The 26,839-nt window shown below is 38.1% G+C and overlaps 1 protein-coding gene across 2 annotated transcripts in view; it reads right to left on the reverse strand.

Annotated features, from left to right (window-relative positions):
• Positions 1-1,135: 1,135 nt before the first annotated feature.
• The window catches only part of nploc4 (NPL4 homolog, ubiquitin recognition factor), a 64,805-nt gene continuing 39,101 nt past the window's right edge, over positions 1,136-26,839 (reverse strand). For both annotated transcript variants that reach the window (XM_043714785.2, XM_043714786.2), the window contains 8 exons: positions 26,287-26,358; positions 22,951-23,077; positions 20,949-21,109; positions 18,064-18,135; positions 14,844-14,939; positions 11,657-11,773; positions 4,059-4,161; positions 1,136-1,468 (listed from right to left, as the gene is read on the reverse strand). In XM_043714785.2, the coding sequence (XP_043570720.1) occupies positions 1,311-1,468; positions 4,059-4,161; positions 11,657-11,773; positions 14,844-14,939; positions 18,064-18,135; positions 20,949-21,109; positions 22,951-23,077; positions 26,287-26,358 (906 nt within the window). In that variant the 3' untranslated portion in view covers positions 1,136-1,310. The remainder of the gene's footprint in view (positions 1,469-4,058; positions 4,162-11,656; positions 11,774-14,843; positions 14,940-18,063; positions 18,136-20,948; positions 21,110-22,950; positions 23,078-26,286; positions 26,359-26,839) is intronic.

Here is a 26,839-nt window from a genome sequence, read left to right on the forward strand (position 1 = left end):
AAAATAAATAAAAGGAAGTACAGGGTCATACTAGTTTTACAAAGCTGTAGTCTCCATGAAACAAATGATTTGTTACAAACCCCTTACTACAAACTGACCTTTATTCAAATAGCAGTCCTTGGCAAGTGAAGTGTATGTAAATACATGTCTCATGACTGAATTGAAGTGTGCAATGGTACATTTGTACCATTATTTGCTGATGTGCATTCTAGTTATAACAATATTTAAGTTTCTCTTATATTTGAAATTGTATCCCAACAAGCTCTTAGTCCAGTTCACCAGCACATGATAAAAATAAATGTGCATCTGCAGACAACTGGACAGATTACTTTAAGCAATGCAGCTAAGCTTTGGAGAGCACTGTACAACTAAATATTGGTCATACTTAAATGACTCATCCTTACATGCTCTACTCCATTGAAATATATTTAACTGCACATACTTGCAATTGTCTGAAAACACTGGTAACTCTTGATATTTTTGATGGGAAAGTATGGAATAGGCTTTGTCGCAGTACTAATTATTATTGGTTTTTCAAGTTGCTGTAAATTTAACTGTATGCTTCGAATATTATGGTTACCTCGATGTCGCCAAGGCTAACATTCAATTGTTAGGCAGTTTTAAGACCACCACCAAGAGGTGTTAACTGTCAAGGCAGGGGAAACTGCCACAGATTAACCAAATAACACCTATCAAGTAAATATCTTCAAGTGTTTAACCTTATCTTGCCTGTTCAAATTAAGAATTGCTGTAACATATAGTCTCAGCTCTAATTCTTCAGTCCTCTATGACTCATCCACATTGATAACATCTGACAGCACAAAGCAAAACTTGCCAAACTAAGCATCATCACGTTTTTGGTACTTTTGTTTTGAGGGGGCACCACATATTTGAGCAGTTTAGGTAACTTGCTAAATTCACTTAAATTTGAAACCCTTCCATAGCCTTTAGATAAAAGCTAACCTTCAATAGCTGTTCCTGAGCTGGGTGCTACATTTTGCTCTCCAGATTTTATAACTAATGAACAAGTGTGTCATTTTAACCCCCATAGAATTTGTTTTGCACAAATAATGACACCTTCTCAAGAAACATTCAACTGAAACGTGGAAGAAAGTAAAAGTCCTTGAAAGTAAAATTTGTATTTAGTAATTGTTTTTAATCTCAATTAATAAGTCCAGGCAGACCTCAAGAGTACAAGTTCACTTGTAGAATTTGCTTGCTGGATCCAGAGTGCCCTGGCAGCCACCTTGCCTTCCCAATGGAGAAAGGATCAAAGGGTATGTCCAAATCCGGCTTGCCTTTGCTGCTGGCTAGGTTCGAGGAAGATTGCACATTTCACATTGGTCAGTGCCTGGGTGGTTCATGAATGTGCAATGTCTACAGGACCACATCGCAGTGGGAGCAGACTGTGGAGACCCTCCCAGTGCACCATAATCAGAAGCACTGTGTGGCTGAACTCCCACTGTACCTGTAAGTGGACAGCAAATGATTAGTATCAGGGCTGAAAAGGTTTAAAACCTACAGTGCACATGCAAGTATGCTGTATAAGACTAAACATTCAAATTCATTCAGGTAAAGTTGAGCATTTTATGAAGAGAAACTGTGATACAGACGTATGCCAAACTTTAGAGTTGATCACTACCAGGACCAACTCTTTTGTTAACATTATAAAAGCAATTCAGATTCTTCTCTCCTGTCAGGTTTCTGTTGCCAAGCAGCATCACAGCATCTAGCAGCAGACTTAGGATTCCAAATTTGGTAAAAAGGTGAAAATTGGAATTTTGTATTGTTTAAATCAAATGGCACCCTTTTTAAAATATTACAGCTTTGAGTAGTGGTAGTTACACAGTGAAACTTGCAGCATGATGCATAGGGTCCTGTTCTTTGTAGACTGAAAGAACATGTGCACACAATGTGAGATTTTCAATACAACAGGTAAGAAAGATCTGCTAGTTCATTACTCAAGGTAAAGTCCCGAACAATAACAGTCAACCTGCCTGGTTTAAAACCAGGAAATGTCAGGCCATTTATTGTCGATCCTTAACAGCTTTATTCCCCATGGCACACCTCCATAAATCAGCACTCTCCTTTTACACATAATAAATGTTGGTTTTTCCCTTTATTAGTATTCTTGCGAATTGTCCTGATGGGTGAAGGACAAAATGCTTACATTTCAGCAATACTCAGGTTTGTGTAGTTTGAATGGAATGCTAGATTTTATGTAAAAGGGAAATGCATATTTAAAAGTTCAAATAGGGAAATCAATATTTTGACGTTATGTATATTAATCGTATTGTAAATATCTGCTACCTACTGTCATCAATTTAGAAGACAAGAAAGTGAGATGAAGTTTGTTCTAAAAAAAGGTTAATGGTAAATGTCTTTCCCTAGGATGGGAAATTTCAAGACAAGGGGACATATTTTTAAAAGGGGAGAGATTTAAAGACGACATGAGGGGCAAATGTTTTTGTTAAAACACAGTGGGTGGTTCGCATGTGGAATGAACTTCTTGAGGAAGTGGTGGATGTGGGCATAGTTACAATGCTTAAAAGACATGTAGAGAAGTACATGAACAGGAAAGGTTTGGAGGGATATAGGCCAAAAGCAGGCAGGTGGAACTAGTTTAATTTGGGATTATGTTCAGCATGGACTGGCTGCTTCCCAGCTGTATGACTCTGACTCTTGGGTGATCAGAAGGTTTGCACGATAGGGAGAACATTTTGAAGAATACAAAGTCAATTATAAATATTCCTGACCACTGGTTCACATTCTTTTACTAGCAATTTTCTCCTTAGCAAAACCCTAACATTCCTATACAATTATGCTCGAATAACAAAGCAAAGATTTTTTATAAATGTGGCCTTCTTTTATTTCTTCCAGGGCTGAGTGTCTCTAGCAAGGACAGCGTCTGTGGCCCATCCCCAACTGCCTTCGAGAAAGCGTTGGTGACCCGCCTTCTTAAATTGCTGCAATCCATATGTAGAGTCATCCACAATTAAGTTAGAAAAGGATGTGCAGGATTTTGACCCCATCATAAATGAACAAACAGCTTTACAGTTCTAAATGAGAATAATGTGCAGCTTAAAAATATTTAGTTACTGCAATCAGATTTTGGACACTGAGGTTGTGAAAATTGTTATACAAATTCCTTCTCTGTCTTTTGCTCACCCCTGTTAGTCATGACAATTGGAAACAAATACTCTTACATCCAAGAGGGCATTCAACATCACCTATGTAATGTGGGCTTGGAACTAGGTGCAAGATACAGACAGACTGGGTAGCAGTGACAGATTCACTTTGCCCACCAACACAACCAGCCTTTCCTGTATATATTTTCCAATAGGCCACAACAAACAGATTTGACAAAATCAATTTTACAATTTGCATTTGTGGAATTTGAATAACTAACATTTGGATTATGAATCAGGTACCACAATCACAATACTGTTGTAACTCCTTTACTCACAAATTGTCTTGTTCTAAAGGCATTCATTCTTTTCATTCAATTTCACACATCAGAAACCTTCTGAGATCTGTCTCCAGCAGCAATGGTTTAAAGTTTAAGTCTTAACACTGTGGATCAAAGTGGATGGGTCAGGCGAAACAGAAGTGTTCCACTAATTTTTCTTTCTATCCCAAGATGTGTCAAGTTAGATTTGGCTTCTAAACAGAGAAGTTATGAATCAGACCTGGAACTTGCCTACTGCAATGTACCCAATGCCCAACTCCCTACAGACATCAAAAATGTACTTTGTAAACAGACAGACATTACATTCACAACCTAATAACAGCAATTTCTAAAATTCACATGTAATCTTATGAGAAAACTAGGAAAGAATACCAGTAAAGTTCCAGGGCAACTGAGAAACCATTCAAGAAATCAGTATTCTTATCACAGCTGTGTATGCAATAGTAGATGTCAAATTGTGATTTGAGTGTCAGCTTCTGATCTAAGACTGACTGGTATGTGAAACAGATACATAAATAAGTTAGAAATTCATGTATTCTACTATTACTGTTTAGACTGACTGCACTACCCATCCCCTTTATCTCCTTACTGCAGAGCTGTTCAATGGTAGCCCATTGTTCTGATCTCTTCCAGGTCTGGGCAAGTTCCTCATTCCGTGTTTTCACTGCTTCCAACAACAAGTTGATACTATCCTGTTAAAGATATGAAAGAGTGAAAGTTAAACACCCAGAAATAAGGTCAGATCTATGTCACTATTGAGAACGAGCACTGTTGGAGATGAATGAAGACTTTAAATAAATAGTTTGGTTGTAATAACTTGCATTGAAACAATTTATTTCAAAGCCAACGTTCACAAGAGTGGAAACCAGTTTCCAAATTCCAAAATAAGAGTCATTTGGATTTTTTAAAAATAGAAACAGGTGATAAATTGAGTGCAAACTCAAATTATAATTGTGTTAGTGGCTGGATATAAGTAATCAGCATAATGATGTAGGACTAAGACAGAGTATATAAATAATAACATGGAGTCACCATTTGGCCACTGACACGTCAGAAACTCGAGTTTACACAAGTACACTTCAGCAATGAAGGGACAAATGCTGCTAAAATTCTTACATAAACGCAGTTCAGACCTCTACTAATACACAAATTAATACATATAAATAAATCACTTCTTGAAAAAAAACATATTTGTAACCTTAAAAACTTTGTAATATAATAAAAACTGTATGGAGCTAAACTCAATGTAACCAGTTAGAATAATCAATATTTTAAATTAGACAAACATTACCTATATCAGTATAAAGGGAAGTGTTTGAAGAAAATACAATAACTGGACATTCTGATAAAATGATTGCCATTTGTGAAAAGTAGTTTGCATTTAATAAAATACATAACTGTCCTATATGAAATTGAGGTTTTTGAACAAGTTTATTTTCTGAAGCCTTTTCATATTTCACACCACAGGTGGATCTAGATGTGCCAAAATATTAAAGTTTGGATGTTGCATCACATGGAGTGAATGATTATGGAAAACAATATTGATTTTAGAAAGCTAAAACTTGAAATTCACCAAGATAAATAAAGCATTACTTTATTCTTTCACAGGATGTGGGTGTTGCTAGCATAGTCAGCATTTGCTGCTCATCCTAACAATCCTTGAATTTAGCGGCATGCTAGGTTATTAGAGATGGTAGTTAAGAGTCAACTGTATTTCTGTTGGTCTCGAGTCACATGTAGACAGTGTCAGTCAAAGTTGGAGAATTTCCTTCACTTTGGGACATTATTGAATTGGGTAGTTTTTTTTAACAGCAATTTATGTTAGTTATGGTGATCACTATTACAGATTTAGCAACTGAATTTAGCAACATTCCATTAGCTATCATGGTGGAATCTGAACCTACATCACTAGAGCGTTAGGCACAGGATTGCTGGTCCAGTGGTATTAGCAATGCACCATCATCTCCCAACACATTAAACCAAACAAGGAAAATCAAAGGATTAACGTTCTCATTCTCAGGAATAAAAAGTTAGAGATTTTTTTAAAAACAGGTTTTTCAAAGTAACTGAATAGCAGATATAAATATGCAGACTATAGAAATACTAAGCCATGACATCGCCACTGAAAATTTACTGACATCACTTGCAAGTATTTTCAGTAAAATTTATTTGCAAATTCATAGCTGCCTTTTGCCAATAAGATCCACTGGTCTTAGGACCTGGCTTTCTAATTTTGATTATCTATGATACCGAGCCACAGGGTCAGATGCAAAGCACAGAAACAGACCCTTCGGTCCAACTCATCCATGCTGACCTGTTAATCTATTTCCATTTGTCAGCGCTTAGCCCATATCCCTCTAAATCATTCCTATTCATATACCCACCCAGATGCGTCTTAAATGTTGTAATTTTACCAGTCTCCATCACTTCATCTGGCAGCTCATGTCATACACACACCATCCTTTGCATGAAAATGTTGCCCTTGGGTCTCTTTTAAATCTTTCCCCTCTCACCCTAAACCTATGCCCTCGAATTCTGTACTCCCCCAACCCAAGAAAAAACCTTGTCTATTTATCCTATCCGTGCTCTTCATGATTTTATGAACCTCTACAAGGTCATCCCTCAGCCTCCGCGCTCCAGGGAAACCAGCCCCTGGCTATTCAGCCTGTCCCTATAGCTCAAATCCTCCAACCCTGGTAACATCCTTGTAAATCTTTTCTGAACCCTGCCAAGTTTCACAACACCCTTCCATTAAGAGGGAGACAAGAATCTCTCACAATATTACAAAAATGGCCTAACCAACGTTCTGTACAGCCACAACATGACTTTCCAACTCCTACATTCAATACTCTGACCAAATAAGGAAAGCATACTAAATGCATTCTCCACTATCCTACCTACCTGCGACTCCACTTTCAAGGAACTATGAACCTGCACTCCAAGGTCTCTTTGTTCAGCAACATTCTCTAGGACCTTACCATTAAGTGTATACGTCCTGCCCTGAATTGCCTTTCCAAAATGCAGTGCCTCACTTTATCTAATGTAAATTCCATCCACCACTCTTCAGCACATTGGCCCATCTGATCAAGATCCTGTTGTACTCGGAGGTAATGTTCTTCGCTGTCCACTACACCTCTAATTTTGGTGTCATCTGCAAACTTACTAACTATGCCTCCTATCTTTACATCCAAATCATTTATACAAAATGACAAAAAGCAGTGGACCCAGCACTGTGATGCACCACTGGTCACAGGCCTCCAGTCTGAAAAACAAACCAACGCCACCAACTCCCTCCATCTTATACCTTCAAGCCAGTTCTGTATCCAAATGGCTATTTCTCCCTGTATTCCATGAAATCTAACCTTGCTAACCAGTCTACCATGACAAACCTTGTTGAACACCTTACTGAAGTCCATATAGTTCACGTCCACTGCTCTGCCCTCACCAATCCTCTTTGTTACTTCTTCAAAAACCTCAGTCAAGTTATTTCCCACGCACAAAGCCATGTTGACTATCCCTATTCAGTCCTTGCCTATCCAAATACATGTAAACCCTGCCCTTCAGGATTCCCTCCAACAACTTGCTCACCACCGATGTCAGGCTTGTCACCTTCCTGAAATAGTGACACCACATTAGCCAACCTCCAGTCTTCCAGCACCTCACCTGTGACTATCAATGATACAAATATCTCAGCAAGGGGCCCAGCAATCACTTTCCTAGCTTCCCACAGAGTTCTAGGTTACACCCGATCAGGTCCTGGGGATTTATTCCACCTTTGTGGCTTTTAAGACATCCAGCACATCCTCCTCTGTAATAGGGACTTATTTCAAGATGTCATCATCTATTTCCCCACATTCTGTACCTTCCATGTCCTTCTCCACAGTAAACACTGATGCAAAATATTCGTTTAGTATCTCCCCAATTTCCTGTGGTTCCACAAATAGGCTGCCTTGCTGATCTTTGAGTCGTCCTACTCTCTCCCTAGTTAAGCGTTTGTTATTAATGTATTTGTAAAAACCCTTTGGACTCTCCTTAACCCTATTTGCAAAATCAATCTCATGTCCCCTTTTTTCTCCCCGATTTCTCTCTTAAGGTATACCTCTACTGCCTGAGGATTCACTCATCTTTGCTGTCTGTACCTGATACATGCTTCCTTCTTTTTCTTGACCAAAACCTCAATTTCTCTAGTCATGCAGCGTCCCCCTACATCTACCAGCCTTGCCTTTCACCCTAACACTGTCTCTGGACTCTGGTTATCTCATTTTTGAAGATTTTCCAGCCACCTCTTTACCTGCGAACATCCGCACCCCATCAACTTTTGAAAATTCTCACCTAATACTGTCAAAATTGGCCATCCTCCAATTTAGAATCTTAACTTTTAGATCCTGTCTATCCTTTTCCATCACTATTTTAAAACTAATAGTGTGAAGAATTCCTAATCTGTGACTAACCCATGTACTAATCCAACCACTGATTTTGGCAAAGGCTTTGGTTGAAATGCTGTGAAATTAAGCATCAGTTGTTTATAAAAGTATGTTATCCCACTCCCACTGGTCCTAAAGTAGCCTTATCTGGCCCTACCAGATGCCCATTAAGGGAAATTCCTGCCTCAGGCATGATTTATCGCCTTCTGATGATTATAGTTTTTTAAGGAATCCTACTTCCTTAGGGAACTTTCACTTGTGTCTGGTAGAGTATAAGGTGATAGTAGATTTTCACTGAAACCCTTGATTTACATCAACACACAACTGAAGTCTTTCTGCAATGAGAATGTGTTTTTATTTTAAAACACATCTGCATTCAGTTATACAGTATCTGGAAGTCATATATAGAGTGTTTACTACTGATACAAAATGAACTTAGCTGTGATGTTTTCCTTCATTCATCATTGTCTTGCAATTAAAATATCTTAACTTCAATAACATAACTAAATTTTAGTATGCAAAACAAGACTTATTTTTAAAGAGTTCTTCAAAGGAGGTATTCTACAGCTGAACTGTAGAACTGAACTTCCATTGTTTACTTGGACTTCAGTAAAACATTTAACAAGGTTCCACATGGTAGACTAATTAGTATAGTTAGATCACGTGGGATGCCATTTGGACACGAAATTGGCTTGATGGCAGAGCAGAGGGAGTGGTGGTGGGTAGGTGTTTTTCAGACTGGAGACCTGTGACTGCTGTATTTCACAGGTATCAGTATTGAGTTCACTTTTGGTTGTCATTTATCTAAATAATTTGGATGAGAATATATGAGGTGGTCAGACAGGACATTGGTGAGGCCTCTTCTGGAGTAGTTTGTGCAGGTCTGGTTGCCCATGAATTAACATGCTGTTGTCATAAATGGAGGGTTTGAGATATAAAAACAGACTGGGATTTTTTTCTACCAGAGTGTGGGAGGTTGAGGGGTGACCTTATTGATGTTTATAAAATCATAAGATAAATGACGAGACTCTTTTCTTTATAGTGGGGAAGTTCAAAATTAGGGGGCATATTTTTACAGTGGGAGAAGAATGATTTAAAAAGGACATAAGGGGCAACATTTGTTTTGAAACAGTGTGGCTCGTGTGTGGAATAAACTGTCAGAGAAAGTGGTGGATGCAGTTACAACATTTAAAAAGATATTTGGATAAGTTCATGAATAGGAAACGTTCAGATGGATCTGGGCCAAGTACAGGCAGGTGGGACTAGTTTAGTTTAGGAACATGGTTGGCATGGACAGGTTGGGCCTGTTTCAATGCTGTAAGATTCTATGAACAGTTTGTATGGTTAAAAAAAAACAGGAAAGTAGATTATACTGGGCCACAAGATTTAAAGTTCAATTTTATAATAATTACTGAACATGGCTTTCCCTTTATCTTGGTAATTTAGAATACTGCTTACATTATTTTACTAGATTGCAAGAATATACTGAATGATGAAATAAAGCTGTTAGCAATACTCCAAACTATTGGCATTTTTCCAAAGCACTAGGTTGAGTGAAATCCTAATAAGACAAAATTTACAATCCAAATTGGAAAGGTTAATTCAACTTCAAAGACTGTCACAAGATCTGTCACACCTCAGATGTCACAACCCCTCAGAATGCCCAAAATGAATATTGTAAAATATGACATACCTTTATTGCTCAAAGTTAAAATTCACACTAAAATTCATAAAATAAACATAATGACGATGAATTATTTGAAATTAAAATACACTGAACTCAAAATCAAATGCATCATAGACAGAGTCCCAAGCAGTTCAATATTTTGATTGATTCTGATCTCCAGTTGATTACTACCAACCAAACCACTTCTCTCACATGCACATATTGTGCTTCCTGTTGAGCTAAAAAGTAAATTCTAGAAATGATCTTTACAGACATTCATTGGTAATATGCCAAAACAGCAAGCTACTTCTGACTCAAAATCAACCCTGGGTCTGGGGGTGGCCTGCCAAAAATATGCACACACAAATTTTTATTAAACAGATTTATATCCATATTGAAAAGCAACTCATTACAGTAAATATTTTACGATTCCAATGAGCATCCACCAAAACAGAAGTTATGTAACTGCAAAAGCAAATAATCTGTAAAGTTTAAAAAATAGTTCCGGAATACTTTCCTCCTGCAGAATACACAAACATGAGCAGAGCAGAGTAAAACTTCCTAACAGCACGTACAACGCTGGACTGCAAGATCAGAACAGGATAGCTATTCAGATTATATATATGGCTAACAATATTAATGCACGCTTAACTTATTCTTTTTCACTATTAATTTGCACAAAAATACTTCAATGTAATAAATTTGTTCTTAGTGGGTGATTTTGCAAAATTATGTAGCCATGTGATCACTCCTTCAAGTGGAAACTGCCCTCCCCCCAACCCAGTGTTGCCTCACAAACTCTACACACAAAGTTACATGTGTCTGACACCTGCCTGACCACAAGGAAGTTGCTTTTCACCACTGAGGAGGAGGCCCTTTTTAATGATAGCATTCTCACCATTTTCCACCAGGTGGTGAAGGGGTACAAAGCTGGATGAGAATTTAGAAGGCATGGTTAGTGAGTTTGCAGATAACACCATAAATGGTGGTATAGTGGACAATGAAGGAGGTTATCCAAGATTACAAAGGGATCTTGATCAATTGGGCCAATGGGCTGAGGAGTGACAGATGAAGAGTTTAATTCGGATAAATGCGAGGCGTTCCATATTGGTCAAACAAACAAGAGCAGAACTTATACGGTTAATGGTAGGCCCCTGGGTAGACAGACCTTGGTGTTCAGGAACATTGTTCTTTGAAAATTGCATCACAGATAGTCAGGGTGTTTAAGAAGGCTTTTAGTATACTTGCGTTCATTGCTCGGACCACTGAGTATAGTAGTTGGTATGTCATTTTGAGGTCAACCTACATTGGTGAGGTCACTTTTGGACTACTGTGTACATTTCTGGTCACCCTGCTATGGGAAGGATGCTATTAAATTGGAGATGGTGAAAAAAATATTTACAAGGATGTTACGAAGACTGGAAGGTATGATTTATAAGGAGAGGCTGGGTAGTATGGGAGTTTCTTCCCTGGAGCATAGGAGGCTGAGGAGTGACCTTATAGAGATTTATAAAATTATGAGAGGCATAGGTAAGGTGAATAGCAAAGGTCTTTTCCCTAGGATGGGGTAGTTCAAAGCTAGGGGGCATATTTTGAAGGTGAGAGGGGAAAGATTTAAAAGGGAACTGAGGGGCAACCTTTTCACAGAGGGTGTTTGTGTGTGGAACAAACTGCCAGAGGAGGTAGATACATTTACAACACTTAAAAGACGTTTGGACAGAGACATAAAAAGTGAAAGGTTTGAAGGGGTATGGGCAAAATGCAGGCAAGTGGGGCTAGTTTAGTTTGGGAAACTTGGTTGGTATGGATGAGTTGACCAAGGGGACTGTTTTTGTACTGTATGACTCTATGACTATTACTTTCAATCAGACTAAAATTGTCCAAATAACCACAGATAAATTTGCCCTATCGTTTTCCAATTCCAAACAGCATTAATGTTTTGGATTTTTTTCCCCACTTATTCATTGCAACCAAACATCTTTTAAAGGAATAAAACAAAACTCCTTTCGGGTGTGGTCACAACTGGACAACTTAGGGATTTTAAACAAAAATCAGATATGTTACATTGTATGTTCAGGGCTATTGAATGATACTCACCCTGAGTGGCATAACATCATTGGTTACCAGAAACAGAAGTAGGTGGAAATCTGAGATGACATCAAGAAAGACAGCAGATTGATTCTGTGATAGGTAGGAGGCAAGGGTATGGAAATCCTGCAGTAAACAAAGGAAGTTACTTTTTGCTGCTATAAGGAACACAAGAATAAAGACAAAAACAGAAATTGCTGAAAAAGATTCAGCAAGTCTGGCAGCATCTGTACTGTGAAAGGCAGAACTCTGAAGGGTCATATTTTGAAGGGTCATGGAATTCCCATAGTGTGGGAAGAAGTCATTCGGCCTATTGAGTCTGCATCGACCCACTGGTCACTGGACCCAAAATGCTTTGTCTCCACAGATGATGCCAGACCTGTTGAGTTTTTCCAGCAGTTTCACTTTTTGCTTCCGATTGCCAGCATTCGTAGTTCTTTAGTTTTTAAAACACAAAAATAAAGCTTGTATTAAACAATACTTAGTTTAGCTAGTTTTGAGAAGGTTTGTAGCTCAGGTTGAGGTTGACTGCTTGCTGAGCTGGAAGGTTCATTTTCAGACATTTCGTCACCCTACTAGGTAACATCAGTGAGCTCCGGATGAAGCACTAGTGTTATGGCTTGCCTTGTATTTGCATTTAGGTTTCCTTGGGTTGGTGATGTCATTTCCTGTGGTGATTCCATTTCCTGTTATTTTTCTTGGGGGTGGTAAATGGAATCCAAGTCAACACGTTTGTTGATGGAGTTCTGGATTGGAATGCCATGCTTCTAGAAAAAAAAACTAGCCACCAGGATACATGAACATCAACTAGCCACAAAAAGACAGGACCCTCTCTCACTACTGTCTTTACATACAGATGAGAAAGGACATCACTTCGACTGGGACAACACATCCAACCTAGGACAAGCCAAACAGAGATATGAACGAGAATTCCTAGTAGCATGGCATTCCAACTGGAACTCCATCAACAGACACATTCTAACTTATGTGATACAAGTAGAAGGTTCTATTTGGATGACCCAACTTTCCTCAAAAGTTCCAGTTAATATTGTTAATGTCAATTCAGATTATGCAGATCAGACATTGACTTCCTAGCTCATTGTGAAGAATCAATATAAAACATTTACCACCCCCTGAGAAAAAGAACAGGAAATGACATCACCAACCCAAGGAAACCTAAACACAAATAAAAAGCAGGCCATACCACTAGTGTTTCATCCAGAGACTTACTGATGTTACCTAGCATGGTGATGAAATGTCTGAAACTGAAGCTTGCAGCTCAGCAAGCAAACCTACATCCAGAATATTTATTTTTTGATACTGTGAGTATTATCTGAGGGCACTAATACTATAACTAATATAATACAGACTAGGCACATTGGAGCTTCATATTCTTGTTTCAATGAGTTAACTGTTTTAATTCAAGGAACAATAAGAATGCCACAATTTAAATAATTGCTACGCTGATTGGCAGAGGAGAAAAAAAAGCCAACAAGCTGGACGCAGGTTCAAATGTGGCATTCACGAGAGCATTGGATGATGATAATGGGTGAAAAAATACAAGAATTACGAGGGGAAAAATGGTTTGGAACCAAGCCAAAGTTTCCAGAGTACCAGTGCAGATATGTTACGTTAAATGGCCTTCTTTTACGCTGTAACATTTTTGTGATTCTACTTCCTATTGCTTTCGAATGGCTGGTCCTGGAAAATGCATGTTGACACGTAAAGACTGAATGGGCTCTGCTCTGATGCTCACCACAGTTAAACAATACAACACTCACTGTCAATCTAAACAAATAACAAATGTTGACTTGGGTGCTTGAAACCATCCCTCAGCAAGAATCAATACCTTCAAGAAGGGAACAGAAGTTATATGACTGTTTCAGTCAAGTAACTTATCAAGGTAGAAATTCTAACTTGTGATACAAGTAGAAGGTTCTATTTGGATGACCCAACATTCCTCAAAAGTTCCAGTTAATATTGTTAATGTCAATTCAGATTATGCAGATCAGATATTGACTTCCTAGCTCATTGTGAAGAATCAATATATAAAAAAAAGACAACTTCTACTGGAAATCTATGCAATACATTACTTCAACATAAATTTGGATCAAGTTATTATGCATTTATCTGAAGTCAATTTAAATTGAACCAGCTGTTCAAATTATAGTTTTAAGTGAGATATTAAAACCGAACTCTAAACAGTTAAACTTGATCCTAATGAGCTGCCTTCAGAAGAATTCATGGTCATATGCGTTATTAAAAAAAATCTTGCAGGATATAGCTATAAGAGTAGTTTTCAGTGTGATTTATTTGGGCGAACCATAATCAAATATCACCACAATCTACAGTAGAATTTTAGAGAAATAAAGCTTTGTATAAATTTCTGGTTTTGGGGTTAAACCCAAAGGCAAGTTAATACTCACTGAGCCACGCTAAAATAACTTGAGGGAGTTCAAAAGATTACGAAGCAAAACCTAAAAATCCCATCGTGCGCGTCTGTTTGTGGGTGTGCGTATGTGTTTTGGTGGAGGGGGCAGCTATGGAAGTGAAGAAGTGAAGATAACGTGTGAAGAAAATTCGAACATTAGATGTTCATATAGTTGTAAATTTGGAAATGATAGAGCTTAAAGCATTAAACTCAGGTACTCTCATTGGAGTGATATTATTGAAATGTAATTGTTAGCCACAATCTGGGTCATTAATAAACACAATCTATTACTGGGGGTTTTCATTAGCTTTTGTTATCCTACAATTATTGGCCACCCTTACTTAGGAGACCATTTATTGGATGCATCCATATGCCTCTGGATATGTTACACTGTAGTCTAGTGGAGGTATTTGTGTTGTAGAGTCAAACAAACCGACATCCATGCCAATAGGTTTAGTGAAATGCAAAAATGAAATCATTTTACAACAGCTGTGAATTTATGAAGTGGATTATTATGCCACACACGTGAGTTGTTGAACAAGTGCTGCTAGTTACTGCTTAAAACTATGTCAGCCAGTTTCTCTGCAATAACAGAAGGCAAAACAATCCCGTAAGAAAATTCAAATGTAGGCCAAAGAGAATTCCAAGCTCAGTAAAAATTTCAACCCAACTGTTGGTATTCTGTTTTGTGCCTGCTTCATTTTATGCACCCATTCAAAGTTTAACAGAATGCTAACTTGTTCAATACAGCAGTGAAATGTTTACCTGTGTCTCTCCGACGACATCCCTGTTCACAACAGGGAAGGGGTGTGGGGATGCAGCAAAAGTGTAAACAGGATCCTTTGGAAAAGTTGTAGGAATCTATATTGGATGTACAATCAATCAATCAGAATAAAAAAATCAAGTTTATAGATACAAAAGAGAAAATCATGAAAACAGGCAGCATATAAACATATTTGGAGCAGATATCGGCCATTTCGCTCCACAAGCCTGTCTTGCCACTTTACAAGATCGTAGCTGATCTATTTGTTTGAAATACTTATTCCCATTAACCTTTGATTCAACTGAACAAAAATCCATCTCCTTAAAATCCTCAGCAGCCTTCTGATCAGAGAGAAAATACATTCTCGTCTGCCCTAAAAAGTGTGATCACTAACTTTAAAAAAGTGTCTCTTAGTTTCGGACTCACCTACATGAGGAAACATTTCCAGATCGACCTTGATAAGATTGTTCAGCATTTTGTATACTTCAATCAAGTCCCACAATAGTACTGTTAGAGAAAAGGCAGACTAGTATTTCAGAAATAGACCAATTGTTAGGACACTTCTGAATAGGAGTCTACACACAAAAACATCACCCAGTCCTGTCATATTGCAGAAGATGCACAATTGCTTGGAATTTGCCTTATTTTCTATTTTTAATTCTAGAATTCAACATTTGCACTTCTTTAAAAATAGATAAAATGTTTCCATATTTGAAACGACTTTGGATAAAATTATCTTTAGGAATGAGATAGCCAGATTTTCTACAAGACAGTAACAACTTGCATGAAATGACTACCTTTAAACAGAGAAAAGGTGTCCTGTGCTTCTCAGGAATATGCACAAAAATAAATGCCAAGACAATGTAAATATGAGATGGGATAAGCATGTAAAGCGGGGAGAAGGATGGATGAATTTAAGAAGAAAATCTTAGAATTTGAAGCTTTGATAGCTGAAAGCACAGCTGTCAACAGTGTGTTAAATATAAGTGGGATATATAAAAAAAGCTAGAGACAGAACAATGGAGTTTTAGCCAGGGGTGAGGGCTTTATGGCTGGGCAAGGTTATAAGCTAAGGAGTGTGTGGTATTTAGCACAATGGTGAAAATTTTTCATTGGAGACAGTAACTGACAATGAGTTGAGCAAAGGCAGTGAGCAAGTGGGATTTTGTGCTGTAACAAAAAGACAGGAGAAGGTTAAATTGCCTTAAGTTTCTATAGAGAGGTTGCTGAAATCAGACAGGTGAGTATTAAAACATTTCAGCTTGGATGAAACAAAGATATGGCTGAAGTTTTTATAAGGACAGGTGTAGTCTTTGCAATGATTTCAGCTTGTTCTGCCAGAAAGGCTTCAACAGAGTGGGAGGGCAGACAATATTCAAAAACAGGGAATAAGGTGGATTTTGTGGTTATGATGTCACAAAGTTAAAAATCACACAACACCAGGTTAAGAGTCCAACAGGTTTATTTGGAAGTACTAGCTTTCGGAGCACTGCTCCTTCATCAGGTAGCTGTGATCAGGTTGTGAGACTTTTTAAACTTTGTCCACCCCTGTCCAACACCAACAACTCCACATCATGACGTCCCAACACACTTTAAAACCAATGAAGTAGGAACCTAGAAAGTTTTGCACAGGATATTTACAAATTATACATTTTAAGATACTGCTCATGCACAGCCCAACAAAATATATTTAAATGGTGCATAGCATTAAACAGAACAGGCTACGCAAAACAGTTTAGAAGGGATATTGACCGTAATAATTTAAAACTATTGCTTGTGGAGAAGGAAGGCTTTCGGAACAGTAGCTGGGATCTATACATGCATGTTATTGCTAATAGAAATCAGTGCCTGGAACACCTGCACAGGAAGTAGCTTCAGATTCTAAATATTTCCATGTACTGGCAGCTGTTGGGCTGTCTGCCGATCTGGTTTCACTTAGATTTCTGTACAGTGCCTTACTTTGGCTACTGTTTTAAGAACAGTGCCGACAAACTATAGTCCTCCACATCTGTCTGTCATTTCTCAAGAGAATAATCATTGACCAAAATCAATCAGCACTGCATGACAAATAAACCTGTCTTAATAATGAATGAAACTGAAAAAAAAAGTTTTGCAAATCAGTAACCAATTCATCAAGTTAAAATAATTAACTGAACCTAATAACTTGTAGTAGATGGCACAGCAATGCCCAAACTACGTTTTGAGTTTGTCTGCTATGATACTAATTTTGCTTGTCAGATATTTGAACTTGTAGGGTTGGTTACCAAGTGAAAAACATTTAGGATTAATAGAGTATAATATTAGTTCTAAAAATAACAAATTTCACTATTTCTACTACCAAGCTGCATGTGATCAACATTACAGGGAAGTATTTCACCACTGACTAGAAACTCAACTAAACATGCCAATTTTCTCCCATTTGTTCTTTCCTATAAGCACTCACTTATTGTTGAATTAGGTGTCAGGTTGTCAAAAGCCATATGTCTGTGAACCCCAACAGGGAGTAACATCAAGATGTTCCTGTTAAGAGTACATCATTGCCAAGATGGTAATTTGATCAAGCTTCTCCTTCCTTAGCCCAGGAATGCTGAAACTAAATGTAGTTCTTCAAATACCATTTGGCTGGCAACTTTCCATTCAGTGTGACTGAGTTATTCACAATTTTAACCAGTCTTGTTTTTGTATAGCTACAATTCATCTTCAACCAGAAGCTCTACTTAACAGATTTCTGTTCTTTTAAGAAACAAACATATACATAAATGTTTGGTTAAAAAAAACTGACAAGAGCAAAATAAATTTACTATGCAATTTGAACATTGTATGTATTAAGGAAACTAGTTTTCTCAAGAAATAGGAGATATAGTAGATAGATGTTGCCTATGTAATTTGTACTTCAGCAATTGAAATGACTTAGCAGTGAGTGAGATGACACACAAACTCTGTGTACTTCTCATCAGCCTCAAACTTAACCCACATTAATGCCACCAAACTACCCATTCAAAACATGATGCCCGTGTTTAGGCACATCATGTTTATGCCTTTTAATTCTGCAACAGAATTATTTCTGTACTGCAGTACTGGCAAAGACAAAACAACCATTAATAGATTCAAGCTCCATATTATGCAGCCACAATTTAAATGTTCTCTCGCTTTATCCAAGGAAAAATGAAATACAGTCCTGATCAAATTCAGGATTAAAGATTTACCTTAGCTCATACTTACATCTATGATCAGATACTCAACTGGCAAAGGCCTTGCTAATTGTGTGATTTCGTTACCAAATTTGTCTATGTCCTATGAGAGAGAAACCACACGAACAGTTTACATGCATTGGGTTAACACTATTATCATTATGAAAAATGTTTTGCAAAATTTCTACTCAAAATTAAGCTTCTGTTAGCAATAGTAATCTAGCATTCGAATAAAAGAATAAAACAGCCTTCAAAAGAACTTAGTCAGTCTCGTAAAATGGGCAGATAGATGAAAGTTAATGCACAGAATCACAGAGCGATGGATTCCCAATGAAGCATTTGGACAGGCAATATGAAGTAAATGGTATCATTTTTATAGGGAATGCAGGAACATGAAGGACTGGGGATTCTTTGAAGATAGTAAAACAAGTTGATAAAAGCTATCACTTTTATAAATGGTGGTACAGAGCATAGGAGCAACAGTGTTTTGCCAAACATTGATAAGTGATGGATTAGGCCGCAGTTGAAGAATCAGATCCAATTTTGAAGAAAACAAATCGCATTTACATTGGATCCTTAACATAGTTAAGCAACCTGATGTTCTTGACAGGGGTTTATCATACAAAACTTGACACCAAGTCCAGAAAGTAGCATCAGTTCAGGTCTCCAAGAACACCTTAAAGGATGAAAAACTAATTAAGAGATTAAGTGTGTGAATTCCAGAATGTAGGGCCAGGGCAGTTAAAAGCACCATCATCAATCATGGAATGATTAAAATCTGGGATACACAGGTCATAATTGAATGAGTGCTGAAGTCTGAGAACTGGAGGAGATTACAGAGATAGGTCAGGTTATTTAAAAACAATTTGTATTTTAAAAATGAGGCATTGCTTACAGAAGGTCAGTGATCACAGGAGTGATGCATGAACAGCCTTTTAGAGGAGTAGAATTTTATAGAGTTTAGAAAGCAAGAGGCTAGTCAAAAGCATGTTAACAGTCATAAGGCAATGACACAGACAAGAACTTCAGCAACTGAGCTGAGGAAGTGTTGAAGTCACACAAACAGATGGAAGCAGCCAGTCTTAGTGATAATGCAGACATGTGCTCAGAAGCTTATCTGAAAATCAAATCTGACACCAAGGATGCGTTTCAGCCTCAGCTGCCAATAAGGAAGGGTGGAGTCAGTGACAAAGAAAGAGTTTGACGACAACGGATTGGTTTTCGCAATACCTTGTTTTAGTCAATTTCTGTTCAGCCAATGCTGAATGACAAGCAAGCAGTCTGACAATTTAGAGACAGTGGAGTGGTCGACAAGGGCATGAGTGAGGTATAACTGGCTTGCTTCAGCTTTCATGTGGATGAGGTGTTTGGAGATGATGTCACCAAGGAGCAGCACACAATGAGAAATAGAAGGCAGCCCAATGCTACAGCTTTCAGGACAACATTCCCCTTATTTTGTTTGGAACATGCTGGATTTTTAAAAATCATCCCCAGAGAAAATCTGAGAATTTCAAAAGATTGAGGAACTTGTTACGTTGGAAAGTCAAGTGGTTATTCAAAAACATAAGGTGGACTTGAAGTAGAGAATGTCAATGTGGAATTTGACAGAGGTGTTCAAAGGTATGATGCATTTTGATATGATAATCACGGAGGAGTGTTTCTATTAACTGAATCGGTAACTTGAGGACACACATTTAAGATAACTGGGAATAAAACAAAAAGATTAAAAGGTAGCAAATTATAAACTGATTGCACGGCCTGACAGAGAGGTGGAAACGGATTCTGCAGTAGCTTTCAACAGGCTGCTGGGTACATATGTGGACAAGATGTTCTTAAAATACCTTTTTTTGTGCTGTAAGATTCCATAAAATAATTTATGTATCACTTTTATGATAGAAAAATGCTGTCATTGCATAGGAGTGATGACTCGATGCATAGACACAAAGCCACAATAGATGATGACAAACTTAGATAAACAGGTAAGTTTTAGGAATTTCTTAACAGAGACAGGTTTAAAAAAAAAGTAGGGAAGTTTAGGAAGGGGATTCCAGAGCTGAAGATATGGGCAACTGAAAGCACAATCACCATGGTGCAGTAAAGAAACTCATGGCTGCAGAGATGTCAGAACTGGAGGAGCGCAGAGATCTGGTAGAGCTGCAGGAGATGAACAGTCAGGAATGAAGATGCCCGTAATGGCGATGGACGTGAGTAACCTCAGTGATAGAAAGGACATGGCGTTGGTTGCTCAATTCAGCGTCTCATGGGACATCAAGGCTGCAGACAATTTGGTTCAGCCTTTCATTGAAATGAATACTCAAGATGTTGCGAAAGGAAAAGGCTCTTCACTTGGGTGAACAATTTTCCTCAAGTATAAGTACAACGTTAAACAGTATATCGTACGGTCACTGATTTCATCTTTTTTTAAAAATCACTCACGGGGTGTGGGTATCTCTGGGTGACGAGCATTTATTGCTATCCCTAATTGCCCAGATGGCAGTTAAGAGTCAACCAGATTGCTGTGGGTCTGGAGTCCACTTTGCTTCGAACCTCAATGGCCCACAGCACCCACTTTGCATTTTCTTTCCTTTCTCCCTGCAAGATTATAAGGCTGACCTTAATAGCAAACAAGGAGAGAATATCAATAGGGAATTTGACAAAGGTGTTTAAAGATACGATGCATTTTGATATGATAATCAGGGAGAAATGTTTCTATTAACTGAATCGGTAACTTGAGGACACACATTTAAGATAACTGGGAATAAAACAAAAAGATTAAAAGGTAGCAAATTATAAGTTGATTGCATTGCCTGACAGAGAAGTGCAAACAGATTCAATAGATTGGACTATTTATTGCAATTGTTTGGACTCATGTTGCACATAGTATATACTGTGTAACACAGTCAGCTAATCAATTACCTTATAGAAAACATCAGGAACATACTGCTCACTAGAAGACTCCTTAACATATCCCAGCTCTGGTGCATCTCTGCATGGCAGAAAACAGTCATCGCCTACGAGAGCCATACACTGATTGGAAACTTGGTAACCTTCAAAATGAACTTGATTATCTGGGCCACCTAAGGAAAAAGTGAAAACACAGATTTGCAGTAGGAAACATACCAAGTCCTTGTTTAAAACTATTTAGCTTTAACAGCAATCTTACGTGGTCTGTGTTCTCATTTAGTGTGCAAGATTTGTTTTAATACAGTTTACCACAGACACATGAACTAATCGGCACCAATTGGATTGGCCTCTTCCACACTCTTCTCCTTACTTTTGCTCTCTGATTCCCTGATGGTAGCTGTCTCAATTCCTAACTCACCTTCTAGGTGGCAATCCTCAGACTTGCAGTGTCTCTTGCTACCCTGACTCACCCTTTTATCAAATCTCCTGAACCCTCACTGGGAATAAGGGCTTGAGACATAAGCAGAGAGAGATAGAAGTAGCTGCAGATGACTTTCTTCAAATGAATTGCTGGTTAACTTCACCCCGTTTTGGTCAGAAATCTCCTGGTAGCAAATCCCTGAAGCTGACAATGCAAGACATCATACTGGGATATAACTCCTCTCTGCTGGTGTAAAACCAGCAAAGCTTACAGTGCTTGCTTACACTATCACTACTTACACTTAATCATGGGCACAGCTCCCCGTAATTCTGAAACTCAAGCCAGGGTGGAAAGGGAGGTATCTGATAAAACTCCACGTGAGGAGAACTTACTAACTGCAAGTTGAAGCTGCTCTTCCTGCTTCTTACTGGTCATCTGCAGTGAATGTTCAGGAGCACAACAATCAGTAGGAGAATTGGAAAGCATGTTCAATGAGATGATAGATTAGGGAGCAGTTGAGGCCAGTCAGGGGGTTGGCAACAAGAAAGGTTTACAAAAGGTGAGAGATTATGACAAGCAGGTACCACAAGTGGCAAGTTACCATTTTCATTTTATATTGCTTAGTTCACTTTATTTTAAAATATTTTGTTTATCAATATAGAAATTTATCACTGTAAAGAATCTTAAAAAGGTATATACTTTAATGTTTTTATTTCTGAACAGAAAGGCTCTATAGCACTTGATTGTAGCTTTTACGTTGATTTTAAAGGCAAAATATGATTCACTTCAATTTGCAACTTTCAGGAATACAACTATGAATTTTAAGTGAGAACTTACTGCATGCGTGATGCATAGATGTGATGGGAGACTGCACTATTTCAAGATTTCCAATCCTACTCTCTAGCTTAAATCAGTGCATTTGCAACACATTTCTGATCCAAATTCAAAGTCAGAGCAAAAAAAGTTGCAAAAATGTAGGTTTTGTTCAAAGTGCAAAGTTGACATTTTTACATTTAAAAATTTGACTTATTAGATTAGATTACTTAGTGTGGAAACAGGCCCTTCGGCCCAACAAATCCACACCGACCCGCCGAAGTGCAACCCACCCATACTCCTACATCTACCCCTTACCTAACACTACGGGCAATTTAGCATGGCCAATTCACCTGACCTGCACATCTTTGGACTGTGGGAGGAAACCGGAGCACCCGGAGGAAACCCATGCAGACACGGGGAGAATGTGCAAACTCCACACAGTCAGTCGCCGGAGGCGGAATTGAACCCGGGTCTCTGGCGCTGTGAGGCAGCTGTGCTAGCCACTGTGCCACCGTACCGCCCAACTAGTCACCATTGCAAACACAGTTCTTCCAAACCTTGCTCTGCTCCAAGTGCTGCAGCCAAAAATTTAGGGAGCTTCAGATTCCTGATAGGGAGAAACACAACAGATTTTCTCCAGGTGTTATACCAGGAATCATGGTTGGCAGAGAAATTTCATTCAGATCAGTCTTCGCAGCTGCTGTAAGTGGTGCAGAGGTTAGTCCCTATATTACATTATTTTTCATAAGCTGAGATTTTATCACAATTAACTCATACCTGTTGCTAAGACGGTAACAAACTTGGATCCAAAATGATTGACAGGAGATAGGCGGCAAACATTTGGATGCTTATTTTGGAAATCTCCTGCTGTGATGCATTCTTCTGCGCTTAGAAAATGTGCATCCTGACAAAGAAAAATAAAACCAGCAATGCTTCAAATTTCTAAGCTCAGGTTATCAGTAACATAAATACAGCTGTTTAATTGTATTTTTGATTGCCAATGTCAAAACAGCTTTAGGCTGTAGCTTGAATGACTAGAATTATTACCACTTAACTAAATGAGTTTAGGACCAGCAATTGGTTGGGTCTTGGGAAGATTGCTCTTCTCTCCATACCTCCCTAAGTAACTCTTTACTCAGCTACCAAGCAGTATGCTGGTGACCTGGCCATGTTTCCACATGATTTGTAAGGCTTGTGCATCAATGCCAGCTCCTTGTTAAAAAAATTTAAAAATAATTCCTCGATTCTCCTAACTATTTTCTTCGTTTATTTCAAACATTTCTCTTGACAATGCAATGCTTTCTGTTTTGATGACTCAGACTGGAAAAGCATTCAGGCTTTACAGCAATCTGAAAAAAATTGGTTTTTCCGACCTATTTTTTCCTCTCAATGCCAGATTTTAGAATCAATAACTTCTCAGCATTGATTACAGACAGTGTCTTCCAGTATTCATCCTTTAGAAACCTCAATCCTTTCTTTTCCAAGGAAACAGTTTCAGAAGTGTTATACCTTTATCCTAACTCAAATTACTTATCCTTGGTACCATATCGATAAATATACCATTCCCAGCCTATTAATTTTGTTTTCACTATGGGTTGTTTTTTTTAGATTAGATTACATTACAGTGTGGAAACAGGCCCTTCGGCCCAACAAGTCCACACCGACCCGCCGAAGGGCAACCCACCCATACCCCTACATTTACCCCTATACCTAACACTACAGGCAATTTGGCATGGCCAATTCACCTGACCTGCACATCTTTGGACTGTGGGAGGAAACCGGAGCACCGAGAGGAAACCCACGCAGACACGGGGAGAATGTGCAAACTCCACACAGTCGCCTGAGGCGGGAATTGAACCCGGGTCTCTGGCGCTGTGAGGCAACAGTGCTAACCACTGTGCCACCATGCCGCCCACTAGTTGTTCTAAACAGTACATACTGATCTTTTAACTGTGGTCTGCTATCCACCTTCCAAAGGAAAGTCAGTGACCAGATAAATAAGTAGTGTGCCCTGTTGGCACTACACCAGTTTCAGCTGCTCCCAGTACGTTGAGTGGAACTTCCACCCTTCATGTCAGAGGGACTTCTACCTTCTGGAGTTGTTGGTCAATCTGACTGGCCAGCAGCTCCAACGGTCCTGACATGCCAGAGATCAGGAGAGAATGCTGTCTGGACTGCAAGCTGTGCCAGGATGAAGGTGCCAATGGACCCCCAGAATAAGGTAAGCAAGGGCATTGGATAGGGTGGGTTCAAGAACCTTTTGGGTGGGGGTGGTGCGTGAGCAGCAGAGGGAGACAGAGCAGACAGTGAGCTTGAAGTCCAGGTGAGGAGACGGAAAAGAGTCAATCCCTCTTCCCATTCTTAAAACATTTTTTACAAAAAATGGGCTGATCATTCCTGTCTGCTTTATTCCTGCCCCATTTTACTCAGCCCCCACGAAAAAGACACCCTATGTGGCTCTTAAATTTGTCAGGGCAATAGGCTGGACTTTATCATGAATTTGTTTTCTCTTCAATTCAATGTCTCTCTATTAGCTTTCTCTCCACAAGGCGGCACAAGATCTGGACTATTTCTCCTGATATCAGTGTGGATGGTACTGAATGTAAGTTGCAAACTGAATTCATTTAACTCATTAAAATTTGACTTATCTTCTACGGTTAAGCATATTGAAGAGACTTTTAACAATGTATATGATTTAGTTTTGCAATGCATTTTTATTAGTTAGATGTATCTAATAATACACTTCTGTTATGTTCAGGTACTGTTTTATCAAATTAAGGCCCAACCTAACAAGAGTGTCCTTTTCTAATTTGAAATTTATTCACATAACAGAATCCTAGAAATAAGCTTTGCAGAAGACAAATAATTCTGTACATGACTGACACTCTAAAATTTAATGGAATTATGAGTTGATCCTTCTCAACTCAGAATAACAGGCACATCTGCATGCGTCTGTAGTGATGCCATTCTTGTCTGAGAGAGTTTTCTGGAATGCAGCAAATGTCTTCAGAGTAAACATAGCTCCAAACATTTTCAGAACTCAAGCTTTTTTGCCTTATTTTTTTTCCTAGCACTAACTTAAAATTATAAGTATCAAAAGGCATAGTTTTAAAAACATCTTTCTGTTCTGTTACCAGTTCAATCTGCGACAAACACAACTCATTTGTCTGAAGAGCTTATTTTGAATAATCCTGAAGGAAAACATTCTCAATTTGGGAAGTTAAAAATCACAACACCAGGCAGGTTTATTGCGCAACAATAAAATAGCAAATCCAGTACCCATTCCTACTACCTCCCTTTACTAATCAGTCAATGAAGCTGCATACCAGATAATTACCTGAAAACTAAAAACCATAACTTTGTATGGCCTTATAACATTAAACCTCATCAACAATGGATCCTGAATGGACCAGAGAAGTCAAAATAGATTCTTCTGCCGTAAACATTTGTTTATTCAATTGTTGTAGCACCATTAAGAAGCAGTTTCATTTTATACCAGAGCTGCAGCCATCATATAAATGCAGTCTGGATAGAAATTCAGGACCAACATCATACTGGCACAAGTACAGCAAGAAGTTATACTTCCCATTTCACGTCAGAGTGAAAAGAAATTTTCTTTTACCTTCCAAATTTAAATCCAGTATGTTTTAGCTTCACACTATGAATCATGATGTGTGAAAGCTCCATAGCTCAGTGGGGATAGATAAAGAAGGTGGAAGGAGAAAACAAAGTTGATAAGAAGAAAACAAGCACAAAAACAAAGTAATAATATGGGGTATATTTAAAAAGGTGAATGTATTAAACAGAAAAACTGCATACTGAATTTGAATTGCATGATTCTTTCAGTTTTCTTGAATGATAGATTTCTTTAAATTAGCAGGAACAATAAAAAAACAAATCAGGTTTTAAGAAATTTTAAATTAAATACATGTTATGGAGAAAAGCATAACTGCTAAAGTTAATGTTAAAATTGAAAGGTGTGAAAATTGAATAAATGGACAGCCCTGTTCTCTGTCAGATCAACAAACACACTTGAAATGTAGCTTAGTTTTTAAAAAACGTAAAAATACAGTATGCATTGGAGTGATCAATTTTCAATGAAAAAATTCTTACCTTATTCCTGATAAATTTGACAGTGCCTTTTCTTGTGTCCTCTGATAATAGATCTGTAAATATCCAACCAACCTGAAAACGATAATGTAACAAGTCAAACAGCCTAAATTATTAGGGATGTGTGTTTTAACCTTTCCATCACATGTCAGTGAATTTCCATTTAACTTTCAGTCAGAAGCAGAGGGCATATTAACTTGACTTACATACTTCCTCCCAATGCTATTGTGTGTGTGGCCAACAAATATATTTAAAAACATTGCAAAACTGATAGGGCCAGATTTTCCTTACCCATTTGCACTCACCCTGACAGTAGAGTTACAGCACCAATATTTAACTGAGTTAGCACATCTAAATCTGATCTTTTACTTATAATTTCCGATCTGACCGAAATAGTTTTTTTATTGAAGTACCAAAGTTTGAACATTTTTGATAACTGTTGTTAAAGTTAAAGTAAAGTAACACTTGGTAAAGTATTCAATAATGAAATATATTCGAGTTGCAGCTGCACCTTCTGCTGAAACATGGAATAGTTTTGGAGAAATGTACATTCTGC

This window comes from Chiloscyllium plagiosum, unplaced genomic scaffold (genome assembly GCF_037043375.1).
Source record: "Chiloscyllium plagiosum isolate Xiang-an unplaced genomic scaffold, Cpla_swu_hap1 HiC_scaffold_25, whole genome shotgun sequence".
Taxonomy (NCBI): Eukaryota; Metazoa; Chordata; class Chondrichthyes; order Orectolobiformes; family Hemiscylliidae; genus Chiloscyllium; species Chiloscyllium plagiosum.